This window comes from Armigeres subalbatus, chromosome 1 (genome assembly GCF_024139115.2).
Source record: "Armigeres subalbatus isolate Guangzhou_Male chromosome 1, GZ_Asu_2, whole genome shotgun sequence".
Lineage (NCBI taxonomy): Eukaryota > Metazoa > Arthropoda > Insecta > Diptera > Culicidae > Armigeres > Armigeres subalbatus.
In genome coordinates this window covers 10,832,716-10,852,071 of record NC_085139.1, presented here as the reverse complement: position 1 = coordinate 10,852,071, position 19,356 = coordinate 10,832,716, and the positions used below count along the sequence as shown (strand labels likewise).

General features: G+C 45.8%; 1 protein-coding gene across 3 annotated transcripts in view; it reads right to left on the bottom strand.

The window, feature by feature from the left end:
• Nucleotides 1–19,356, bottom strand: part of LOC134221652 (cadherin-89D) — a 234,960-nt gene that overhangs the window by 24,047 nt on the left and 191,557 nt on the right. For 2 of the 3 annotated variants that reach the window (XM_062700843.1, XM_062700856.1), the window contains exons 3-5: nucleotides 4,655–5,104; nucleotides 4,327–4,580; nucleotides 12–4,268 (exon numbers count right to left, since the gene is read on the bottom strand). In XM_062700843.1, the coding sequence (XP_062556827.1) occupies nucleotides 12–4,268; nucleotides 4,327–4,580; nucleotides 4,655–5,104 (4,961 nt within the window). The remainder of the gene's footprint in view (nucleotides 1–11; nucleotides 4,269–4,326; nucleotides 4,581–4,654; nucleotides 5,105–19,356) is intronic. The other variant, XM_062700851.1, reaches the window with a different exon arrangement.

Below are 19,356 nucleotides of genomic sequence, written 5' to 3'. Positions count from 1 at the left end.
CAAAAACTTACGCTTCGTCCACTTTGTTGTTGCTTTCCAAGGCACGTATCCGCACGTCGTACCCGGTGGCAAGACTCAAACTGGCCGTAATCATTCCCATCTGTTTTTCCACCTCCACGGGGAGGCCGGCCATTATTAGACGCACCTCTTGCATCGAGTTTAGCACGTAAACAAAGACGTTGGCAATGGTCGACTGACCGTCGTCGGCGCCTACTCGATCCGTTGCCTTGACATCGAATCCAAAGACTCGGTCCTGGAAATTGACCAACGAACTCAGCAGTCGGATCTGCCCCGTCAAAGCATCCACGTCGAACAGTCTGGCCGGTTCGTTTAGCAGCGAATAACGGATGTCGCCATTGCTTCCGGCATCCTCGTCAAAGGCTTCGACCTTCAGCACCGAGTACCCGTAGTTAGCTCGATCAGGGACAACCGCAATAATCGGTCCATCATTGTCTCGGAAGATCGGTGCATTGTCGTTCACGTCCATCACTTTGATCAGGATCTCCACCTCGTTGTCGTGCAGTTTGTGGGTCTTCTTTTTTACTGGATTCTCCAGTGCGTACAACACACTTGGAATGTTTCGGCTTTCTCGAGACTTGAGTCTATCCACCTTGATTTTGATCTCGTAGGAATCCTGTTCTTCCCGATCCAATGGCTGTAGCAACCAAAGAGATCCATTATTTTCATCGATCCGGAATTTGTCGCCGTTATCGTCATTGACGATTGTCCACCGGAAATTATCCTTTGCATATTTTTTGTTAAGGCTGATGTTCAGAGCTATTTTGGGGGCATGCTCGTTTTCGCGTAATTCCAATTCATAGTATTTGTACGGAAATAGAGGAACTCGCTCCTCGACCGCGTTCATCCTCTCCGGATCGCCCTGAAGGTTGACGATCAACAGGGCACTACTCGATCGTGGAGGTGTTCCAAAGTCGGAGGCAACTATCGTCACGTTTATGTGCTGATAGGTCTTCCGATTCGTCGGTGGGATGAATTTGGTTGCCGTGGTAATAACTCCGTCCTTGGGATCGATACTGAACTGCAGAAGATCGCTTTGACCAGTCAGGGAAAAGATCACCAATCCGTTTCCATTTTCGGCGAAGTCATTATCCTTCGCCTGAACCTGTTTGACGAAGGTTCCCGGTTTGGAATTTACGTTGATGTACGACACATAAACGGGAAGTCGTTTAATGCTACTGCGATCATAATGCAGTTCATCGTAGGTGGTGAACTCCGGACTGTTATCGTTCTTGTCCAGTACGATAACCTCAACATCCACCATTGCGGACAGTTTCAGGTCAAAATTGTTATCCGACGCCAACACTTTGAAATGGTAAGACGCAATCGATTCTCGATCGATTTCGCCGGAAACACGAATTGTGCCTTCTAATGGTGATATTGAAAACGGAATTTTTGCATCATCCTCTGCCAGCAGAAGATATGACACGTTCCCGTTCATTCCCAGATCTTCGTCAGTCGCTCGCACCTTACCAATGTTCTTCCCAGTGATCGGATAACTTCCCTCGTCAACCTTGAACGTGTACCACTGCTGTTCGAACACCGGAGAATTGTCATTCACATCGTAGATCTTGAACTCCAAACTAATCACGTCCGTCAATCCACCAACATCTTTTGCTGAAATATTCAATCTGATCTCCGTCTCCGGTGGCAACCGTTTCACCGCCTTCAGTTCCCCGCTCGATCGATCAATCTTAAAATAACTGCTCCTATTCTTCACAGGAATCTCCTCCTGATTCACGATTTCATAAAACACCTTCGAGTTCTTGTCAAAGTCATCATCGCTAGCGGTCAGTTTCAGAATCACCTTCCCGACCTCCACATTCTCCGGAAGACTAAATCTCAACCCGGACTGTTTGCTTATCGCCCTGGTATTCCTCGTGCCCGTTCGCAGCCGTGCTTTCGGTTTGTACAGCTTCCTCTTCATAACCAATGATCGATTCCCCAACATCGCCTGCCCGTCAAGCAACCGGGGCATCCCCACGTACGGAGCCGATTGCACCATCTCGAACAAACTGTCAACACCGTAGCTCAACCGACCGCCATTCTTCTCCATCTCCATGAACTCGGGCAACACTTCCGTCTCCAACTCGTCCAGATAGTACAACTCCAGATCGCTCAGATTCTCCAACATCTCGCACTTACTCTTGCGGAAAATTGCGATCTTATCGAAAATCGGCGGATTGTCGTTCACGTCCAAGATCAGAATCCGCAGCTCCACCTCCGAGGTCAAACTGTCCCGATCGGTGGCCACCATTTTCAGATTCAGGCTGTCGATCTCCTCGCGATCGAGCTTGTTCGGTCCCATGAAGAGGATGTTGTAATGCGGGGTCGATCCATTTATCCCCTCGAAAGGCTTCGACCGAAAATCAACACGTCGATTGAGCACTTCGCTGGAATCGAGGTTGGCGATCTGAAGATTCTTGAAAATGTGCGCCACAGTTTTGTTGTAGTTCGAAAGGGTGGAATTGGAGAACTGTGCCGCGAAGGAATTCGACTCACCCGATAGGATCAGTTCGTACTCGGAGTTTACGCCGATGTCCTGATCGGTTATGATGATCGGATTATTTAGGACAATTTCCGTTCCTATGGGGGAATTTTCCGCGATCACCCCCAAGAAGTAGGGCTGATTGAACTTTGGTGGGTTATCGTTTTCATCTTCCACCAGGATTACAACCTGGTAGATGCCGGCGAAAGTGCGATGCTTATAGAAGTACTCCGCGATGATCGTCACTTTGATCAGGTCTTGCTTCTCGCGATCAAGACCCTTCACGGTCATCAGTTTGCCATCGTTCGTGAGGCGGATGGTTTCCGCAACGTCATAGCTATTGACCAGCGAATATTGAACTCCACTAGTCGGGTTGCGAGAGTATCTGGAATTTCTTGCCTTTCTGGTTGTCACATTCGTTGTGTAAATGGCATCGAAGGCAACCAATGGGTACAGTTGAACGTAATCCGTGGCTACTTCTCGAATAAATCTCCGACCGTAGCGGGTCCGATTCTTACCATTGAGATTGAAAACCTGCCGGTCACTGCGGTTGCGATCGCCTCGTACCGAAATCAACGGAGGAATTCCTTTTTCGTCGGCTTCGCATTGCTCTTGGAAGTCCTGGAACTTGAGCTGTCCAATAATCGTATTTGGTTTGTTTTCCTTGATCTTAAACTCGATGGGGGTTGAATTAGTCCCTCTGAGAAGCATGAAGTTGTTCTTGATGACGTGAATGGTAACGTTCGTAACGATTATCTTCTCCAAATTGTTGTACGCTTCGGGAGTCAGTTGGTCAAGATTTTTACCTTCGGCGTTCGGCAGATATGATACAACCGTTTCAAATTCGTAACAACGTCTGTCGAACTTGTCAAGAACCTCAATCACCGTCACAATTCCGGATCGTTCTTCAATCGCGAAGGGTACTCCTTCTGGGTAAGAATGGAGGAGATCAAAAAAGATCTCTTCTTCCGTATTCGAGTCAAATGTGGTGCGTATTTGTCCTACAGATGCTCCAATTGGTGCATCCGCTCCTACCCAGAATTCGTACGGAGCCCCAATGAACTCGATTTCTTCGATTGATTGACACACGATATCGATCGTAACCAAAGCCACATTGAATCGTGATTCGGATGGGTTTTGTGGTTGATCGCGTGCTTCGACAAAAAATGCAATCTTTCCGTACGTCAATGTCTCTGTCACCTTAATGTCTCCCGTGTCTGGATCAAGCTTGAAGGGGATCGCCAGATTTGGTCGAACGTTTTTTATGTGATACTGAATCTGACCGTTACCCATATCATCCGGGTCAAGAGCTTTGATGGACCCCACTTTACTTCCAACGGCAGCACTACAATTCGCTTTAAATTCGTACAAAGTTCCCTGCTCGAACTCAGGAGTGTTGTCGTTTGTGTCCAACAAAGTGATCTCCACCTGTACAGTTCCATAATTGCGACTACGATCAACTTGCTCTATCCGTTCCATGGCATTAACCGTCATATGAAGCGAATTGCGAGCCTCCTTATCGAGGAATGTTTCATCATTTACCACAATCCAACCAGACATGTGATCAATAACAAACGCTCCTTTGGGGTCCTCCGCTCCCAAGTAGTAGTAGAACTCAGCATTCTCACCTTGATCGCGATCGATCGCGTTCACCTGAAGAATGCTAAAGCCCTTCGGAAGATTTTCGATGATCGATATGTTGTAGAGATCAACCTCAAATTCAGGAAGATTGTCGTTCAGATCAATGATCTCCATTTCCACCCTAATTGAATCAAGGCCAGTTAGAACATAATCAACTAATCAATTTGTGAAACACTTACCTTGCCAAAGAACTCCGTGACGGACTATTTGTTTGCCTCGCCTCGATCTGCAGCACCATTGTGTTGTCTGGCAGACTCTCCGCCTCCAAATCTATCTCCTTCTGGAGGAAGATCACGCCCGTTTCCGGTGACATCCAGAACAATTTTCGCTCATTACCGCCAATTATGCTGTAGACCAGCGTCGCATTCAACGAGTCCTGATCGAACGCCCCGATCGGAGGATCAAAAGGCACCGCCTGGTGAATGGGCTTGCCCTGAAACGAAACGCACAATCACACACATCAGACCCGCCTCGTCATCGCGCTCAAATCAGAACCACCGCAATTACCGTAATCGGAAACGACTCCTTCAGCTTGGTGCGATAAATGGCCCGGGTGAAGATCGGCGACAAGTCGTCCACGTCCCGGACCGTCACCCGAACGGTTGCGTTGGCCGTGCGCGGTGGGTTCCCACGGTCGCTCGCAATCACCAGCACATTCATCGAGTGCAGCCCGGTGTCGTAGTCGAGCGGCCGCTGGAGGATCAGCTTCGGCTTCTGGGAGCTCTCCAGACGAAACGGGAAGTCGCCGCTCTTGATCTGCTTCGGCGCGATCGCGTACTCAATGTCGGAATTCGGCGTGTTTGGCTTATCACGATCAATTGCCTTAATTCTATTAAACACCACCGTCTCAATTGGCGTTGATTCGTCCAGCGTGATCGCATACGGTAGATTGATAAATTCGGGATCATTATCGTTGATATCTTCTATGTAAACAGTAATTGTGAAAAATGACGACTGCTGTTCTCGGGTGGGTCGCACAGTTCAAGCGCGTTGGCCGGGGAGATGGGTTCCGAGGGCGAAAACAATGTTGCCGCCATTGTTGACAGCCGCAGCGTGGAAAAGAGAGGAAACACGAAATCAGATTATCTCCGTTTGTTGGCTGGCTGCGGAGGAAGGGTAATAAACCCATAAATAATGGACCGACAAGTGGAAATTGCAATGCCGAGTGTTTCCATGTGCTGCTCGGTCGACCCGCAGCTCATGGTTTGGAATTATTATATCTACTATGGTATATGGAAAATATGGATCTGAATGTGGATAGTGGAGTCTATGAATGAAGGAGTACTTGGCTGCTCTGACGAGAAACAAATGGATGTGAAGATTTAAGAATACAAACCTGGCTACCACTGTGGCCGATCTCGGTCCATCCTACACAACATTATTATTCAGCTAATGATTCAATTTAGCTTTCTGTAGAAAAAAAAGGTTTAGTGTTTTTTTTCTACGTGATTGTTAAATCTACTAATTTTTTTTAACTTAACGGAGTGCGTGTAATCGCTATGCAGTTCGTATAACGATATGTGTTTCTTGTTGCAAAATGTGCGGTTGATCGCATAACTGTATTACGAAAATATGCGACAGTGCCAAATTAATTATAATATCGAGAGGAGTGAATAATTAGGTTACGAAATTGTGAGACAACACCTGGGAAGGAGCGTCCAAAATAGCTCACCAGTTCCAATACTCACGCTTCCACGTGTCTGCCGATGACAATTGAACACTAGTTAAAGATTAAGTGCTGGGGCACCCATATCCTTGTGACATCAGCTAGAGTGAGAGAGTGCGACAAGGCCGATATAACGATGAAAAGGTCTTTCGTCTTCGTTGAATAACTGGAGAGTCGTGCTGCACATATTCCGAAAGGTGGCAGACCAAAGGACCGCCATCAAGGACGGCTTCATCGACACCAACGAGAATAATCAAGGCGAACTGCGCACTGTGAGAAAACAATGGATCACCGATGTAGCTTTGAGGAAGATAGAGGAGCGAATATCAGCCAAAGCCGTCATCCATCATTCCATTACCCATAATCAGAGATGTCCTACACAATTGGCAAAAAATCTGCTCTTTTATTTTCACAATTTTTATCAATCAAATAAAATACCTTCAGTGAGTGCAATTAATAGAAGGATATTTGAGCTTTCGAAATGTCACTTCAATTTGACAAAATGGTGCACGCCAAATACAAGCGTGGCCCCTGCGTGTATTATTTTGACAGATTGAAGTGACATTTCGAAAGCTCAAATATCCTTCTAAATAGAATTAATATTAATTGCACTCACTAAATGTATTTTATTTGATTGTTAAAAATTGTAAAAATTAGCAGATTTTTTGCCAACTGTGTAGGACATCTCTGCCCATAATGCCATTACCCCGAAGACCACTTTACTCCGAATGACATTACTCCTAATGGGACACTGCCCAAAATCAGGCATTACCCCAACAAAAGTTTACTCAGATTTCACACAAATGAACAATAATTTGCTTTTCGCCTGAAACCTTTTCAATGCAGTATAGAACTAAAAATTATCCCTTCGTAAAATACTGTTCCACTTCGTGTGCCCCTGCAAGAGTCATGCAGGTTAGAGGAAAGATTATACTACACGTTCTCATGCACGATGCAGAAAGTTGGAGGCGTTTGCGGTCCACGCCACGACAGCATGGCTACAACCCGATCAGGAATGCATAACAAAATTATAACTCAAATCTATCAATCGTTGACAATTGTCAAAACAAAAGCAGAAGGGCTAACTCCTTCCGAAGCAACCATGCATAGCAACAAATGACGAATAAGTGTTTTGAAAGTTTCGTGTTTTCTGATTGGGTCTTCTTTTGGTCAATTGAATTACAGATGGAAGAATCAAGAGCTGTTCCACCTTTCCGGTGTGATCGAATTGAAACTGGTAAGCTAGCCAAGGAATGGAAGAAGTGGAAGGAATCCCTCGACTGTTACTTCGAGGCGTATGGGATCATGGACCAAAAGGTAAAACGAGCAAAGCTTTTGCATCTGGGCGGATCTGCGTTGCAGACAGTTTTCAGAAATCTCGGAGACCTTTCGATGAATTCTTTGAACCGCGACATCAAAACACATCTGAACGTCGAAAGCTTCGCCAGATGAAGCAACAAAGTGGCGAACGATTCGCAGATTTCATTATACGCCTGAAGCAGCAGGCATCGGAATGCGGTTTTGACAGATACGACACAGAAGTAGCACAAGTTCTGACCTACATCTATCTTACGGATGCGGTTGTCGAGGGATGCGCCTCGAATGATGTTCGTAAAACGATTCTGCTAAAAGATCTTTCGTTTCCGGAGATAGAAAGACTCGGTGTATCGCAGGAGATCGTTGACACGCAGGTGGAAGAAATTTCGGAAGCACAACGACCGGGGAAAATTTACAAAGTGGCAGAGCAGAGAGGTTTTGGAATAGGAGTCGCTGGAAGGTCGCAAGGAAAAAACTGTTACAATTGCGGACGTTTGGGACATATTGCGATTTCGACAGCGTGCCCAGCCCGCGGGAAGCAGTGCCACAATTGTAAAAGCTACGGTCATTTTGAAAAACTCTGTCGCAAACCGAAGCGTGAAATGGGGAAAGTGGCAAATACTAAACAGGTGTGTTGATATGTTCAGTATTCAATGATCAATGCTTATGAGCTTCGTTTCCCTTTGTTACAGATCCACACTATAGAAACTAATGATGCGACAAACGATAACCCGGTGATTAAAGATTCCTCCGAGAGCTTGGATCAGGGCAAGGTGTATTACGCATTTTACACGGGGAATGAGCTGAATGTAATACCATGCGTTGTCTGAGGAGTAAATATTGACATGTTGGTGGACTCAGGAGCTGATGCCAGTCTAGTTACCGCCAAAGCATGGTTGGAGATGAAGAAACAACGTATTTCCATACAATCTTCCGAAAAGGGAAGCACTAGAATGCTACGAGGGTACGGTAGTGACCGACTACTTACAATACTCGGGTCATTCACAGCCGATATCACCACTGGTACAAAAACAGTTCACGCTGAATTTTTGGTGGTCGAAGAAGGTCAGCGATGTCTGCTTGGTGACAAAACGGCAAAGCAGTTGGGTGTTCTACGTGTAGGAATAAACATCTCTCAGGTAGGAGAAGTGCTCAAACCACTAGGTAAAATCAAGGGCATTAAGGTCAGCATTCAAGCAAATCCCGATGTAAAACCCGTCTATCAACCAATGCGCAGAATTCCATTGCCACTGGAGGACGCTGTTGGAAGGAAAATTGACGAACTTTTGAAGCGTGACGTAATCGAAGTAAAAAGTGGCCCAACCAGCTGGGTGTCCCCGCTGGTGGTTGTTGGCAAGGCTAATGGAGAACCACGGTTGTGGCTAGACTTGCGCCGAGTAAACGAAGTTGTGCTCAGAGAACATCACCCAATGCCAGTAGTCGAGGACTACATTGCTCGCCTTGGCCGAGGTAATATTTGGAGTAAGCTTGATGTGAAGGAGGCGTTTCTACAAATAGAATTGGCTGAGGATTCCAGGGACCATACGACTTTCATCACGAATCGCGGGCTGTTTCGCTTTAAGCGGCTCCCGTTTGGACTCGTCACAGCACCTGAAGCATTTCAAAAAGCGATGGACGAGATTTTGGCAGGCTGCGATGGTGCGTACTGCTATCTTGATGACATAATCATAGAAGGGAAGGATGTTAACGAACATGACAATCGCCTAGAGAAGGTAGCGTGAATTAATGGGTTTTGCAACTCAATCATGAACTTAAATAAAATGAATAAATCCTATAAAAAAAATGTTTTATTGTAGGTTTTGTCACGTTTAAAAGAACGAGGTGTCGAGCTCAACTGGGAGAAATGCAAGTTAAGGGTGACTGAATTAGAATTTTTAGGCCATAATATTTGTTCACAGGGTGTAAGCCCATCAGAGTCGAAGATTGCTGCCCTACGTACATTTCGTGAGCCTCAAAATGAAGCTGAGGTACGCAGCTTCTTAGGATTAGCGAATTACATGAACAAATACATTCCTAATCTTGCCACAATTGACGAGCCACTTAGAAATCTGCTACATAAGGATGTCAAGTTCGAGTGGACAGAGAAGCATTCTAAAACGTTTCAAGACATAAAAGACGCGTTATAGCCGACGCCAGCCCTGTAGGACTTGGGGCAATTTTAATACAGTTCGATGCTGATGGCCAACATAGAGTTATTAGTTTTGCGTCAAAATCGTTGACAGAAACGGAGCGGCGCTACTGCCAAACAGAGAAGGAAGCACTTGCTCTCGTTTGGAGTGTAGAGCGCTTCCAGTACTATCTCTTAGGGAAAAAGTTTGACCTGGTTACTGATTGCAAAGTTCTAGAGCTTCTGTTTTCCAAGAGATCTAAACCATGCGCTCGCATAGAGAGGTGGGTTCTTCAGCTGCAAATGTTCGAATATAAAGTAGTCTACGTGGCTGGCAGAGACAATGTGGCGGATACCCTATCACGTCTTGCAGTGCGTGCGGCAAAACCGTTTGATGTTACTGAAGAGATCATTGTACACGAGGTATCTTTGTATGCGGCTGGATCGGCAGCATTGACATGGCAAGAATTGAGTGAGTCAACGAAAACTGATAACGGAATACAGCAAGTTATGAAAATCTTGGAGACTGGTGAACTGCATAATTTATCCATTGACTTTCGAGTTTGTGCCAATGAGTTGAGCGTTTATCAGAACGTCCTGCTGCGGGGAGATCGGATAGTCATTCCATCTTCTCTTCGGAATAGAGTATTGGTTACCGCCCACGAAGGGCATCCTGGCATCACCATGATGAAGAATCATCTACGAGCCAACGTCTGGTGGCCAAAAATGGACGCTGAAGTAGAGAGGTATGTGAAACTATGTAGAGGGTGTACCCTAGTAGCTGCTCCCGAAGCACCAGAGCTAATGCAACGTAGTCAGCTTCTGCTCCATGGCAAACTGTAGCACTTGACTTTCTGGGTCCTCTTCCAGAAGGACAACATTTACTAGTGGTTGTAGATTGTTATAGTAGGTTCATGGAAGTTGTTGAAATGGAAAAAACTACAGCTAAAGACGTTATGCGCGAAATTTCGATAATGTTTAGCAGATTTGGGATGCCGACTGTTTTAAAAGCTGACAACGCACCACAGCTAAGTTCTGAATGCACGGAATTTCGTGAGTTTTGTGTTACGAATGGTATACGTCTTCTAAACACCATTCCATATTGGCCTCAATCAAACGGGGAAGTGGAGCGCCAAAACCGTTCAATCCTCAAGCGGCTCCGAATAGCACAGGAGCTGGGGCAAGACTGGAGGGCAGAATTGAGACGGTATTTGCTGACCTATCACTCAACAAAACATCCAAGTACTGGAAAATCACCGGGCGAGCTAATGTTTGGACGTCACATCAAAAGTAAACTGCCTACTGTGGTTAATTTCGATGAAGATGCCTTTGTGCGTGATAGGGACGCTGTTGTTAAAGAAAAAGGTAAGGAATATAGCGATAAGAAACGTAATGCAAAGGAGCACGATTTACAGGAAGGTGATACAGTACTTGCAAAACGTATGCGTAAGACTAATAAGCTAGAAAGTGACTACTCCAATGAGGAATTCAGAGTAAAACGGAAATCAGGCACTGATACACTAATTGAATCGATGGATAGTGGTAAACGGTACAGGCGTAGTTCAGCGCATCTGAAAAAGGTTGGTAACAGAGGATCACTCAATGGCAACATGGATTCTGAAAACTCATCTACAGGTAGTGGAAGTAGCAATAATCCACAAAATGACGCATCGAACAATAAGGATACTGATAAGAAAATTATTTTGAGCTTTTTAGTGGAATGTTTTCACCTGTCATAAGACGAGTTTAAACAATCCCATTGAATTCCACCACTTAATTGTATCCTGACAGATACGTATTTCGACCTCAACAGTAAGGCCGTCTTCAGTGTCTCGTACTTGACTCGACTTTCGTGTCGAGTCAAGTACGAGACACTGAAGACGGCCTTACTGTTGAGGTCGAAATACGTATCTGTCAGGATACAATTAAGTGGTGGAATTCAATGGGATTGTTTAAACTCGTCTTATGACAGGTGAATAAGGATACTGATTATTTACATCGTTTGCTTCCCAAAAGGGTGTCCAATCAGCCAGTCCGTTATCATGACTTTGTAACATACTGAACAGCCCTTTAAAACCATTTAAAGATACTTAATATTAGGTTTAACTGCATTATTAAATAAAAACGGGGATTGTAGTATATTGACCACAACTCTTTATATCCTTAAGTCACAACTCTCACTAACACACATTAACTTGCAATACTGTAACTACCTTATACTGTGGACATCTTGACACAGGCAATAAATGTGGACCTTGAGCTATCAGGTCTTGGTGGCGAGAAAGGGGCTTTGGATCGCTGACTGTCGTGAAGACTGGACGCATATACGACAAATACATTGCTGGAACAAAGTTAATTGCCTACATTATGAATGGAAACCCTTCGTGGTAGCGTACCAGATTTCTATCCCTGATGTAGGCAATTACCGTCAACTGGGGGGAAGATGATCATTGAGGTGAAGATGATCATTTGATGTGTCAGTCAAAAGTGCCAATTTTTTTTATGAAACGGTAGTCAACAATATTCTCCGTTCAAGTAATGTTACCGCTAGGTAAAAATCCGAGTTTTTCGATTATAATCATGAAAATGTATTTTGTGGAAGAAAGTGAGAGATAGTCATAAATGACGCTATTTTCTTTTCAAATATTGACTTCGTAGACTTCTTTACGTAGTAAAATCAACATTCATACAGATAACCTAGTGTATTTTGACTACTAGGCCATAATGATTTTAGTAGAGCTGTCTTGATCAACTTCACCCCAAACCAGATTACTCAAAAAATGTGTGATAATTTAATTTATTTTAATAAATGCGAACGCATTTCCGAAAACTAAAGTTGTTGATTATTGCTACGTATAGCAGTACATGTTTTGAACATATTTGTTTCGATTTAAAATGTAAACACACATTGTTATTGCATGTTTTGTCTTAAAAATGATCATCTTCCCCCCAGTTGACGGTACCTTGAAAGTAGATTTTTGTACAGAAAAATCATATCAACGTTTGTTATAATGTTGATATGAAGGTATCAGCCTTTGTTTTAATTATGTTACGGCTAGAGGTATTTTTGATATAATTTTTGTTATTTTAACAACTAACCAGCAAAATTTATAACACATGTTGTTACAATATTTTTCTGAAATAAATAACTCCCCTTGTTATAATTTTGTTATGCATTCTTGATCGGGAAGGGCAACAAAGTTGATGTTCCTTGGTCACTGTAGTGAAAGCAACGGTTTCCGGATGAAACGTGATCTAAATCTCAGAATCGCCGAGTAAAAGATAATGAGTGAGTGAGTGAGTAGAAGTGAGTGAATGAGTAAGAGTGAGTGCATGAGTAAGAGTGATTGAGCGAATTAAAGCGAGTAAATCAGTAATAGAGTGAGTGAGTTAGCGAATGAGTAAGAGTTGTTACCGTCCACGATAACAATAGACCAATTTAACAGCCAAGATTTTTTTATGTACAGGTTATCCGACTTGTCAATATCCACAACTCAACCATCTTGGATTTTTGAATGGAATTTATGCTCGTTTGTTTACGTTTTGCACATAAAAAAATCTTGTTAACAGCCATACACTTCTACGGACTAATATTGGAACTTATATGTGAATCTTCGCATGTAATAGACACGGTGAACCCTTCAGAAATGTGAGAAAACTAACATACCAAAAGAACAACATTGGCTCCGGGCTCTAGCGAGGGCGAAATTTACGATAAGTCATGGCTAGATCCGGAGCGAAGAACGAGGAGAAAACGAAAAGAAAGAAGGAAGAAGCACGACTTTGGGACGGTGAGGGATTGCAAGTTGGACCGTGAAGCAAAATGGTTGTGTATCCGCAAACCTCCTCCTTTTTTGGAACAACTTTGTAATTAAGATTCGGTGAATAACTCGGCTCAATCGGCCGTTCTGGTTTTGGTGTACCCAACCCCGCCGAACCGCTAGCTCGAAAAGCCTGCGTTAAGCGCGTGCAACTGCGGCCGATAGAACCAGTTAGAACCGGCTCCAGCTCTACCGAATCCGCCGCTCCACGAGGTACTCCCCACCACGCGGAATTTTGTTCCAGTGCTGCACATCCAAGCAAAGCGAGCCCCACCGTATGTCTTTTCCGCGGTCCCTCGTGCTCGTCCGTCACCGAGTCCAACCTATTCGGACCAAATCCGAGCCAATACCGCGTGGGGTGGCAGACCCGCTTCTTCGGATTACCGCTAGGCCACGCCAGCCAGTGAGCTTCACCGTGTCTATTCCACGGTCCCTCGGGCCCGTTCGTCAACGCGTCCAACCGCCGGAGACCTGATTCTGAAGAATACAGCGTGGGGTGGCAGACGCGCTTCCCCGGATTTCCGCTAGGCCACGCCAGCAAGTGAGCTGCACCGTGTGTTCTTTCCACGGTCCATCGTTCTCGTTCGTCAACGCGTCCAACCGACGGAGTCCCAATTCTGGAAAATATCGCGTGGAGTGGCATACCCCGCCTGAAATTCGACAGCGCTCCTGATTACCCTCGAGAACTTCGCAGCCAAGCCCAACTTTAATAGAACCAGTCTGGTCACGGCGCCCTGCTCCCTTGGGTCATACCCGCTCAGGTCGATTCGCCAAGATTCGCCATGTCAAGAAACCAACCAGTACCCCAGCCGACCCTGTTGGTGGCCCCAGCGAGAATAGACCTTGACCCCGGCAACCGGTCGAGATTATACCAGGTATGTACGGACACCTTCCCGTACTTCCGTCCCGTGGCGTAAGTTCTGCATGCCACTATGAGCTCCAACCTACCGATCGGCCGCAACTATACAATTAACCAAAACTAACCCTAGTGATCAGCTGTGGTGTGCAGCAGTCGAGGTTGAGAAATCCCCGTCAGGTCCGTGGGTGGAAGGCCCAAAGCTTCGACAGCGAAGTTTTCACCGCGGCGCTGGGACTGGAGGGTAACATCGACAGTCTTACAGGGCACGCACTGACAGCTGTCCTGTCACGTGCATGCGATGCCAGTATGCAGAGGAGGGCACCACCGAGGAACGGTAGACCTCCAGCATACTGGTGGAGTGCAGCAATCGCAGACCTTCGGTCAACCTGCCTTAGGGCTAGGCGAAGGATGCAGAGAGCTCGCTCTGAGCAGTTGAGGGATGAACGCCGCTTGACGTTCAAAGCTGCGAAGTTGACCCTTAACAAGGCCATCAGTAGCAGTAAGAGGAAGTGTTTTGACAACCTATGCCTGAACGCCAATGCTAATCCTTGGGGCGATGCCTACAGGATAGCAATGACGAAGACCAGAGGGGGGCTGGCGCCTCCAGAACGGTCGCCGGAAAGGTTGAATCGCATTATCGAGGTTCTCTTCCCGTCCCATGCCACAAGCCCTTGGCCACCCCCGTACCGCAGAACGCGAGTGCTGAAGTGGCAGCGGTGACGAACGAAGAGTTGCTTGCGGTGGCCCGAACCCTTGACACGAACAAAGCTCCGGGGCCCGACGGAGTTCCAAACCTCGCTCTGAAGGCAGCGATCATGGCTAACCCGGACATGTTCAGGACAGCCATGCAGAGATGCCCGGACGAGCGCAGTTTCCCCGATAGGTGGAAGAGACAGAAGCTGGTGCTGTTGTCGAAGCCCGGGAAACCACCAGGTGACCCATCGGCGTACAGACCAATCTGCCTACTGGACACCACAGGGCTTGAGAGGATTATCCTCAACAGGCTTACCCCGTACACCGAAGGTACGAACGGCTTGTCAAGCAATCAGTTTGGGTTTCGTAAGGGTAGGTCCACGGTGGATACTATCAACTCGGTTGTGAAAACTGCGGAAGTAGCGATACAACGCAAGCGGAGGGGAACTCGATTCTGTGCGATAGTGACGCTCGACGTCAAGAACGCATTAAACAGCGCAAGCTGGGATGGCATCGCGCTCTCGTTACTCCGGTTGGGCATTCCGGTGGGCCTTTACAACATTTTGTAAAGCTATTTCCAGAATCGCGTACTCCGATGAAGGCCGATGAAGGGGAGGGTAGTGCTTCTATCACCGCAGGAGTTCTTCAGGGATCTATCCTGGGCCCAGTGCTATGGAACACTATGTACGATAGTATTTTAAGACTGAAGTCCCCCCCAGGCGTTAAGATCGTTGGCTTCGCCGACGACATAACGCTGGAGGTTTACGGAGAGTCGATTGAGGAGGTGGAACTTACGGCGGCCCACGTGATCGCCATAGTAGAGGAACGGATGAGCTCAAGGCAGCTGAGGCTAGCTCATCACAAAACGGAGTGGGTTGTTGTTAACAACCGTAAGTCGGTACAGGAGGCAGTGGTTCGCGTGGGCGACTGTGTGATCATTTCCAAGCGGGAGGTAAAGCTCCTCGGGGTGCTGATCGACGATAGACTGAACTTAAGCAGTCACGTAGATTACGCCTGCAGGTGAGCTTCGACAGCTATTGCGGCATTATCCAGGATGATGTCCAATAGCTCGGGGTGCGCTCCAGTAGACGCAGGTTATTAGCTGGGGTTGCAGTATCTATCCTTAGATACGGCGGTCCAGCTTGGGCCTCGGCGCTTAGCGTCGAACGTAACCTGCAGAAGCTGGAGAGTGTACACAGGCTAGCGTGTCTCAGAGTGATAAGTGCCTACCGCACGGTATCACGGGATGCCGCTTGTGTGATTGCGTGTATGTTACCCATTGGACTAGTCATACGGGAAGACGAGGAGAGTTTCGACATGCGCGGAACCAGAGGAGCCCGTAAAGCCATTAGAGTCACTTCGACTATCAAGTGGCAACGGGACTGGGATAACTCTTCTGAGGGTAGGTGGACCCATCGGCTGATACCTAGCGTATCAAGATGGGTTAATAGGAGGCATGGGGAAGTCCACTTCCATCTGACACAGTTCCTGTCAGGCCATGGCTGCTTTAGGTGGTACCTACATAGGTTTGGGCATACGGCGGGAGGGACACTACTCCGGATAATCTTATCCAGAGGATGTGTCAAGAGGTTGAAAAGTGGAACGCGGTCTACCACTCAGATTGCCAGCATCTTGCAGCGCAATTGGCGCGCCGAGCAGCAGTCGGATAGCGCCGACTAGTGGGTAGCTAGTCTCGAGGGCGAGGTACCAGCGGGTAGTTAGTTAAGTAGTAGAGGAACTAGTGGGTAGATAGTTATGAGGTAGAGGAACTAGTGGGTAGCTCGTTGTGATCTGAAGTTAGTGGGTAGCTAGTATGTGGGCGTGCGTAGTAGTACGGACCCCTCCCAGAAGTAATGCCGAAAAGACTGTTCCGGGGAGACTCAGACAGCTAAACCCCGTTCGCCGGTAGCCCACCGGTGTCTGGATGCAGATTCCCACCCTACTGGAAAAAAAAAGAAAACCCTAGCATTTAAGAACACAAACAAATTAAAATTAACATGAACTTCAAATAAAAAAACAAAAATGTACTTCAAGCTTTTCTCAATTTCTCAAAAGAGTGCATGACTGTCCGTTGGTCCATAAAGTCTTCCTCTGTCCGCTTTGTTGTGTTTACGTGTGTCCCTTCGAGCTGGTTAAAGCGTCGACCCTGAGAATTAGAGGTGAGCTAGTTTGGGGCGTGAGGACGTCCACTGCCAAGACGTGTGGACGTCACAGACAGTTACAGAGTAAGTGAGTGAGTAAGAGTAAGTGAGTGAGCAAGAGTGAGTGAGTAAGAGTGAGTAAAAGTGAGAGAGTGAGTGTAAGAATGGATGATTGAATACGAGTAAGTGAGTGAGCAAGAGTGAGTAAGAGTAAGCGAGTGAGTAAGAGCGAGGGAGTGAGTAAAAGTGAATGAATAAGTAAGTGAGTAAGAGTGAGTACATGAGCTAAATTGAGGTGAGTGAGAGTGATTGTGTGGGTAAAATTGAATAAGCGAGTAAGAGTAAGTGAGTGAGTGGAAGTAAGCGTTTGGTAAGAATGAGCGAGTGAGTAGCAGTGAGCGATTGAGCAAGAGTGAGTGAGTGAGTGAGTAAGAGTAAATGAGTAAGAGGAAATGTATGAGTAAAAGAGAGTGAACGAGAAAGAATAAGTGAGTTAGTAAGAGTGAGTAACAAAGTAAAAAGAGTGCATGAGTAGAGTGAGTGAGTGAAAGTTAGTAAGCGAGTGAGTGAGTAAGAGTGAGTGAGTGGGCGAGTAAGAGTGAATGAGCGAGAAAGGGTGGGCGAAGGATTGAGAGTAAATGAGTTAGCAAAAGTGGAGTGAGTAAGAGTGGGTGCGTAATAAGTGTGGGTGAGTGAGTAAGAATGGATGAGTGAGGAATAATATGTAAGTGAGTAAGTGTGTGTGTGTGCATGAGAGAGAGATAGATCTGTTTGTTTCCGTGAAGTCACGTTGATCTACATCATCTTCACAAAAAAATAAAACTTTCAACGAAAAATCAATAAAGAGCAATGAAAAAATATAAAAATTTCGTAGTATTTCGAGTATTTTTACATAGTGACCCCTTCTTTAAAAGCGTGTAAACTTCATTAAAATTTGTATTGATCTTTTTGCTTTTTCGTATTTATTTATTTTCTTTTCGTATTTTCTTATGGAAATTTTCTTTTTTATATTGCTTTTTATTGATTGATTTGTGGAGAATTTTTATTTTTTTACAGAAAAAAAATATTTTGGGGAAAATTTTGTATAATTGTTTATCGCCAATAGGTAGAGAACCATTTGGGCAGCACCCCCTATTCCGGTCAGCAACGTTCATCACTCGAGCGCATTACAACAGATTAGATGGGACACACGACACCTTCCATCCACTCCTGCGGCAAAACTTCCTCCTCCCAAATCTTGGTAATGACCCAGTGCCTCACCACCGTGTTTAAATAGCTCTCCTGGTAGTTGGTCAACCCCAGAAGCAATCAACTGAAGACACTGTTGGGCTCCACAAAGGATAGAGTAGAAATGTTAAATAAGGCCGGGGTTTATCAGATTAATTGTTCACAGTGTGATAAAGTATATGTAGGTCAAACAAAAAGATCGTTAGATGTAAGGTTCAAAGAACATATTGCAGAAGTAAGTAAGGCTAAGAGGGAAACTGATAAGGGATTGAATTATGAGTTTAGGTCTAAGGTGGAACATGTATATCAGGAAAATCATTCAATTACGACATCAAACATTAAAATTTTAAGAAGAAAATGTCTCTTCTCCGTGGAAACTTGATGTTGCTGAGAGCTTGGAAATCTACCGACAGGTACAAACGCTGTTGTTGAATAAAGATCAAGGAAATGGTAGCTCCTGGCTCTTCAAGTTTATACCTAAGCATTAAGCGCAACAAGCGAGTAGAAATAAGCACCGTAATAAGATAAGTACCTAGATAAAATATTATACCTACGCATAGTATAAATAGTGTAAGCTGCGATCATTTTCTTCAAGTCGAGTCAAGTACGAGACACTGTTGAGGTCGAAATACGTATCTGTCAAGATACAATTAATTGGTGGAATTCAATGGGATTGTATTAACTCGTCTTATGACAAGTGAAGACATTCCACTAAAAAGCTCAAAATAGTTTTCTTACCCAGGGGCTTTGTTGTTCTTCAGCCGGCCAATCTCCTCCTGGATTTCCTGGAGATCCGGAGCTGATCCCCCCGGTCCATCACCATACCGCCATCTTCGTCTGCCACATCGCCTACCGTCTTGTAGCCGTCCAATGTTTAGCCGCGGCGGACGACTCCGACGGGTGTTGATCACAGTCGAGAGTTTTGAGCGCAGGCATACTGCAACGAGGTAGTGGTCGGATTCAATATTCGCACTGCGGTAAGTGCGTACGTTCGTGATGTCGGAGAAGAATTTACCGTCGATTAGAACGTGGTCGATTTGGTTTTCCGTTACTTGATTAGGTGATTTCCATGTGGCCTTGTGGGATATTCTTGCGGGGGAAGAAAGTGCTTCGGACTACCATTCCGCGGGAGGCTGCAATGTTTATGCATCGTTGGCCGTTGTTGTTCGATACGGTATGCAGACTATCCGGTCCGATGACCGGTCTATACATTTCCTCCCTTCCTACCTGAGCGTTCATGTCACCGATGACGATTTAGACGTCCCGCAGTGGGCATCCATCGTATGTCTGCTCCAGATGCGCATAGAACGCTTCTTTCTCGTCGTCGGATCTCCCTTCGTGTGGGCAGTGCACGTTG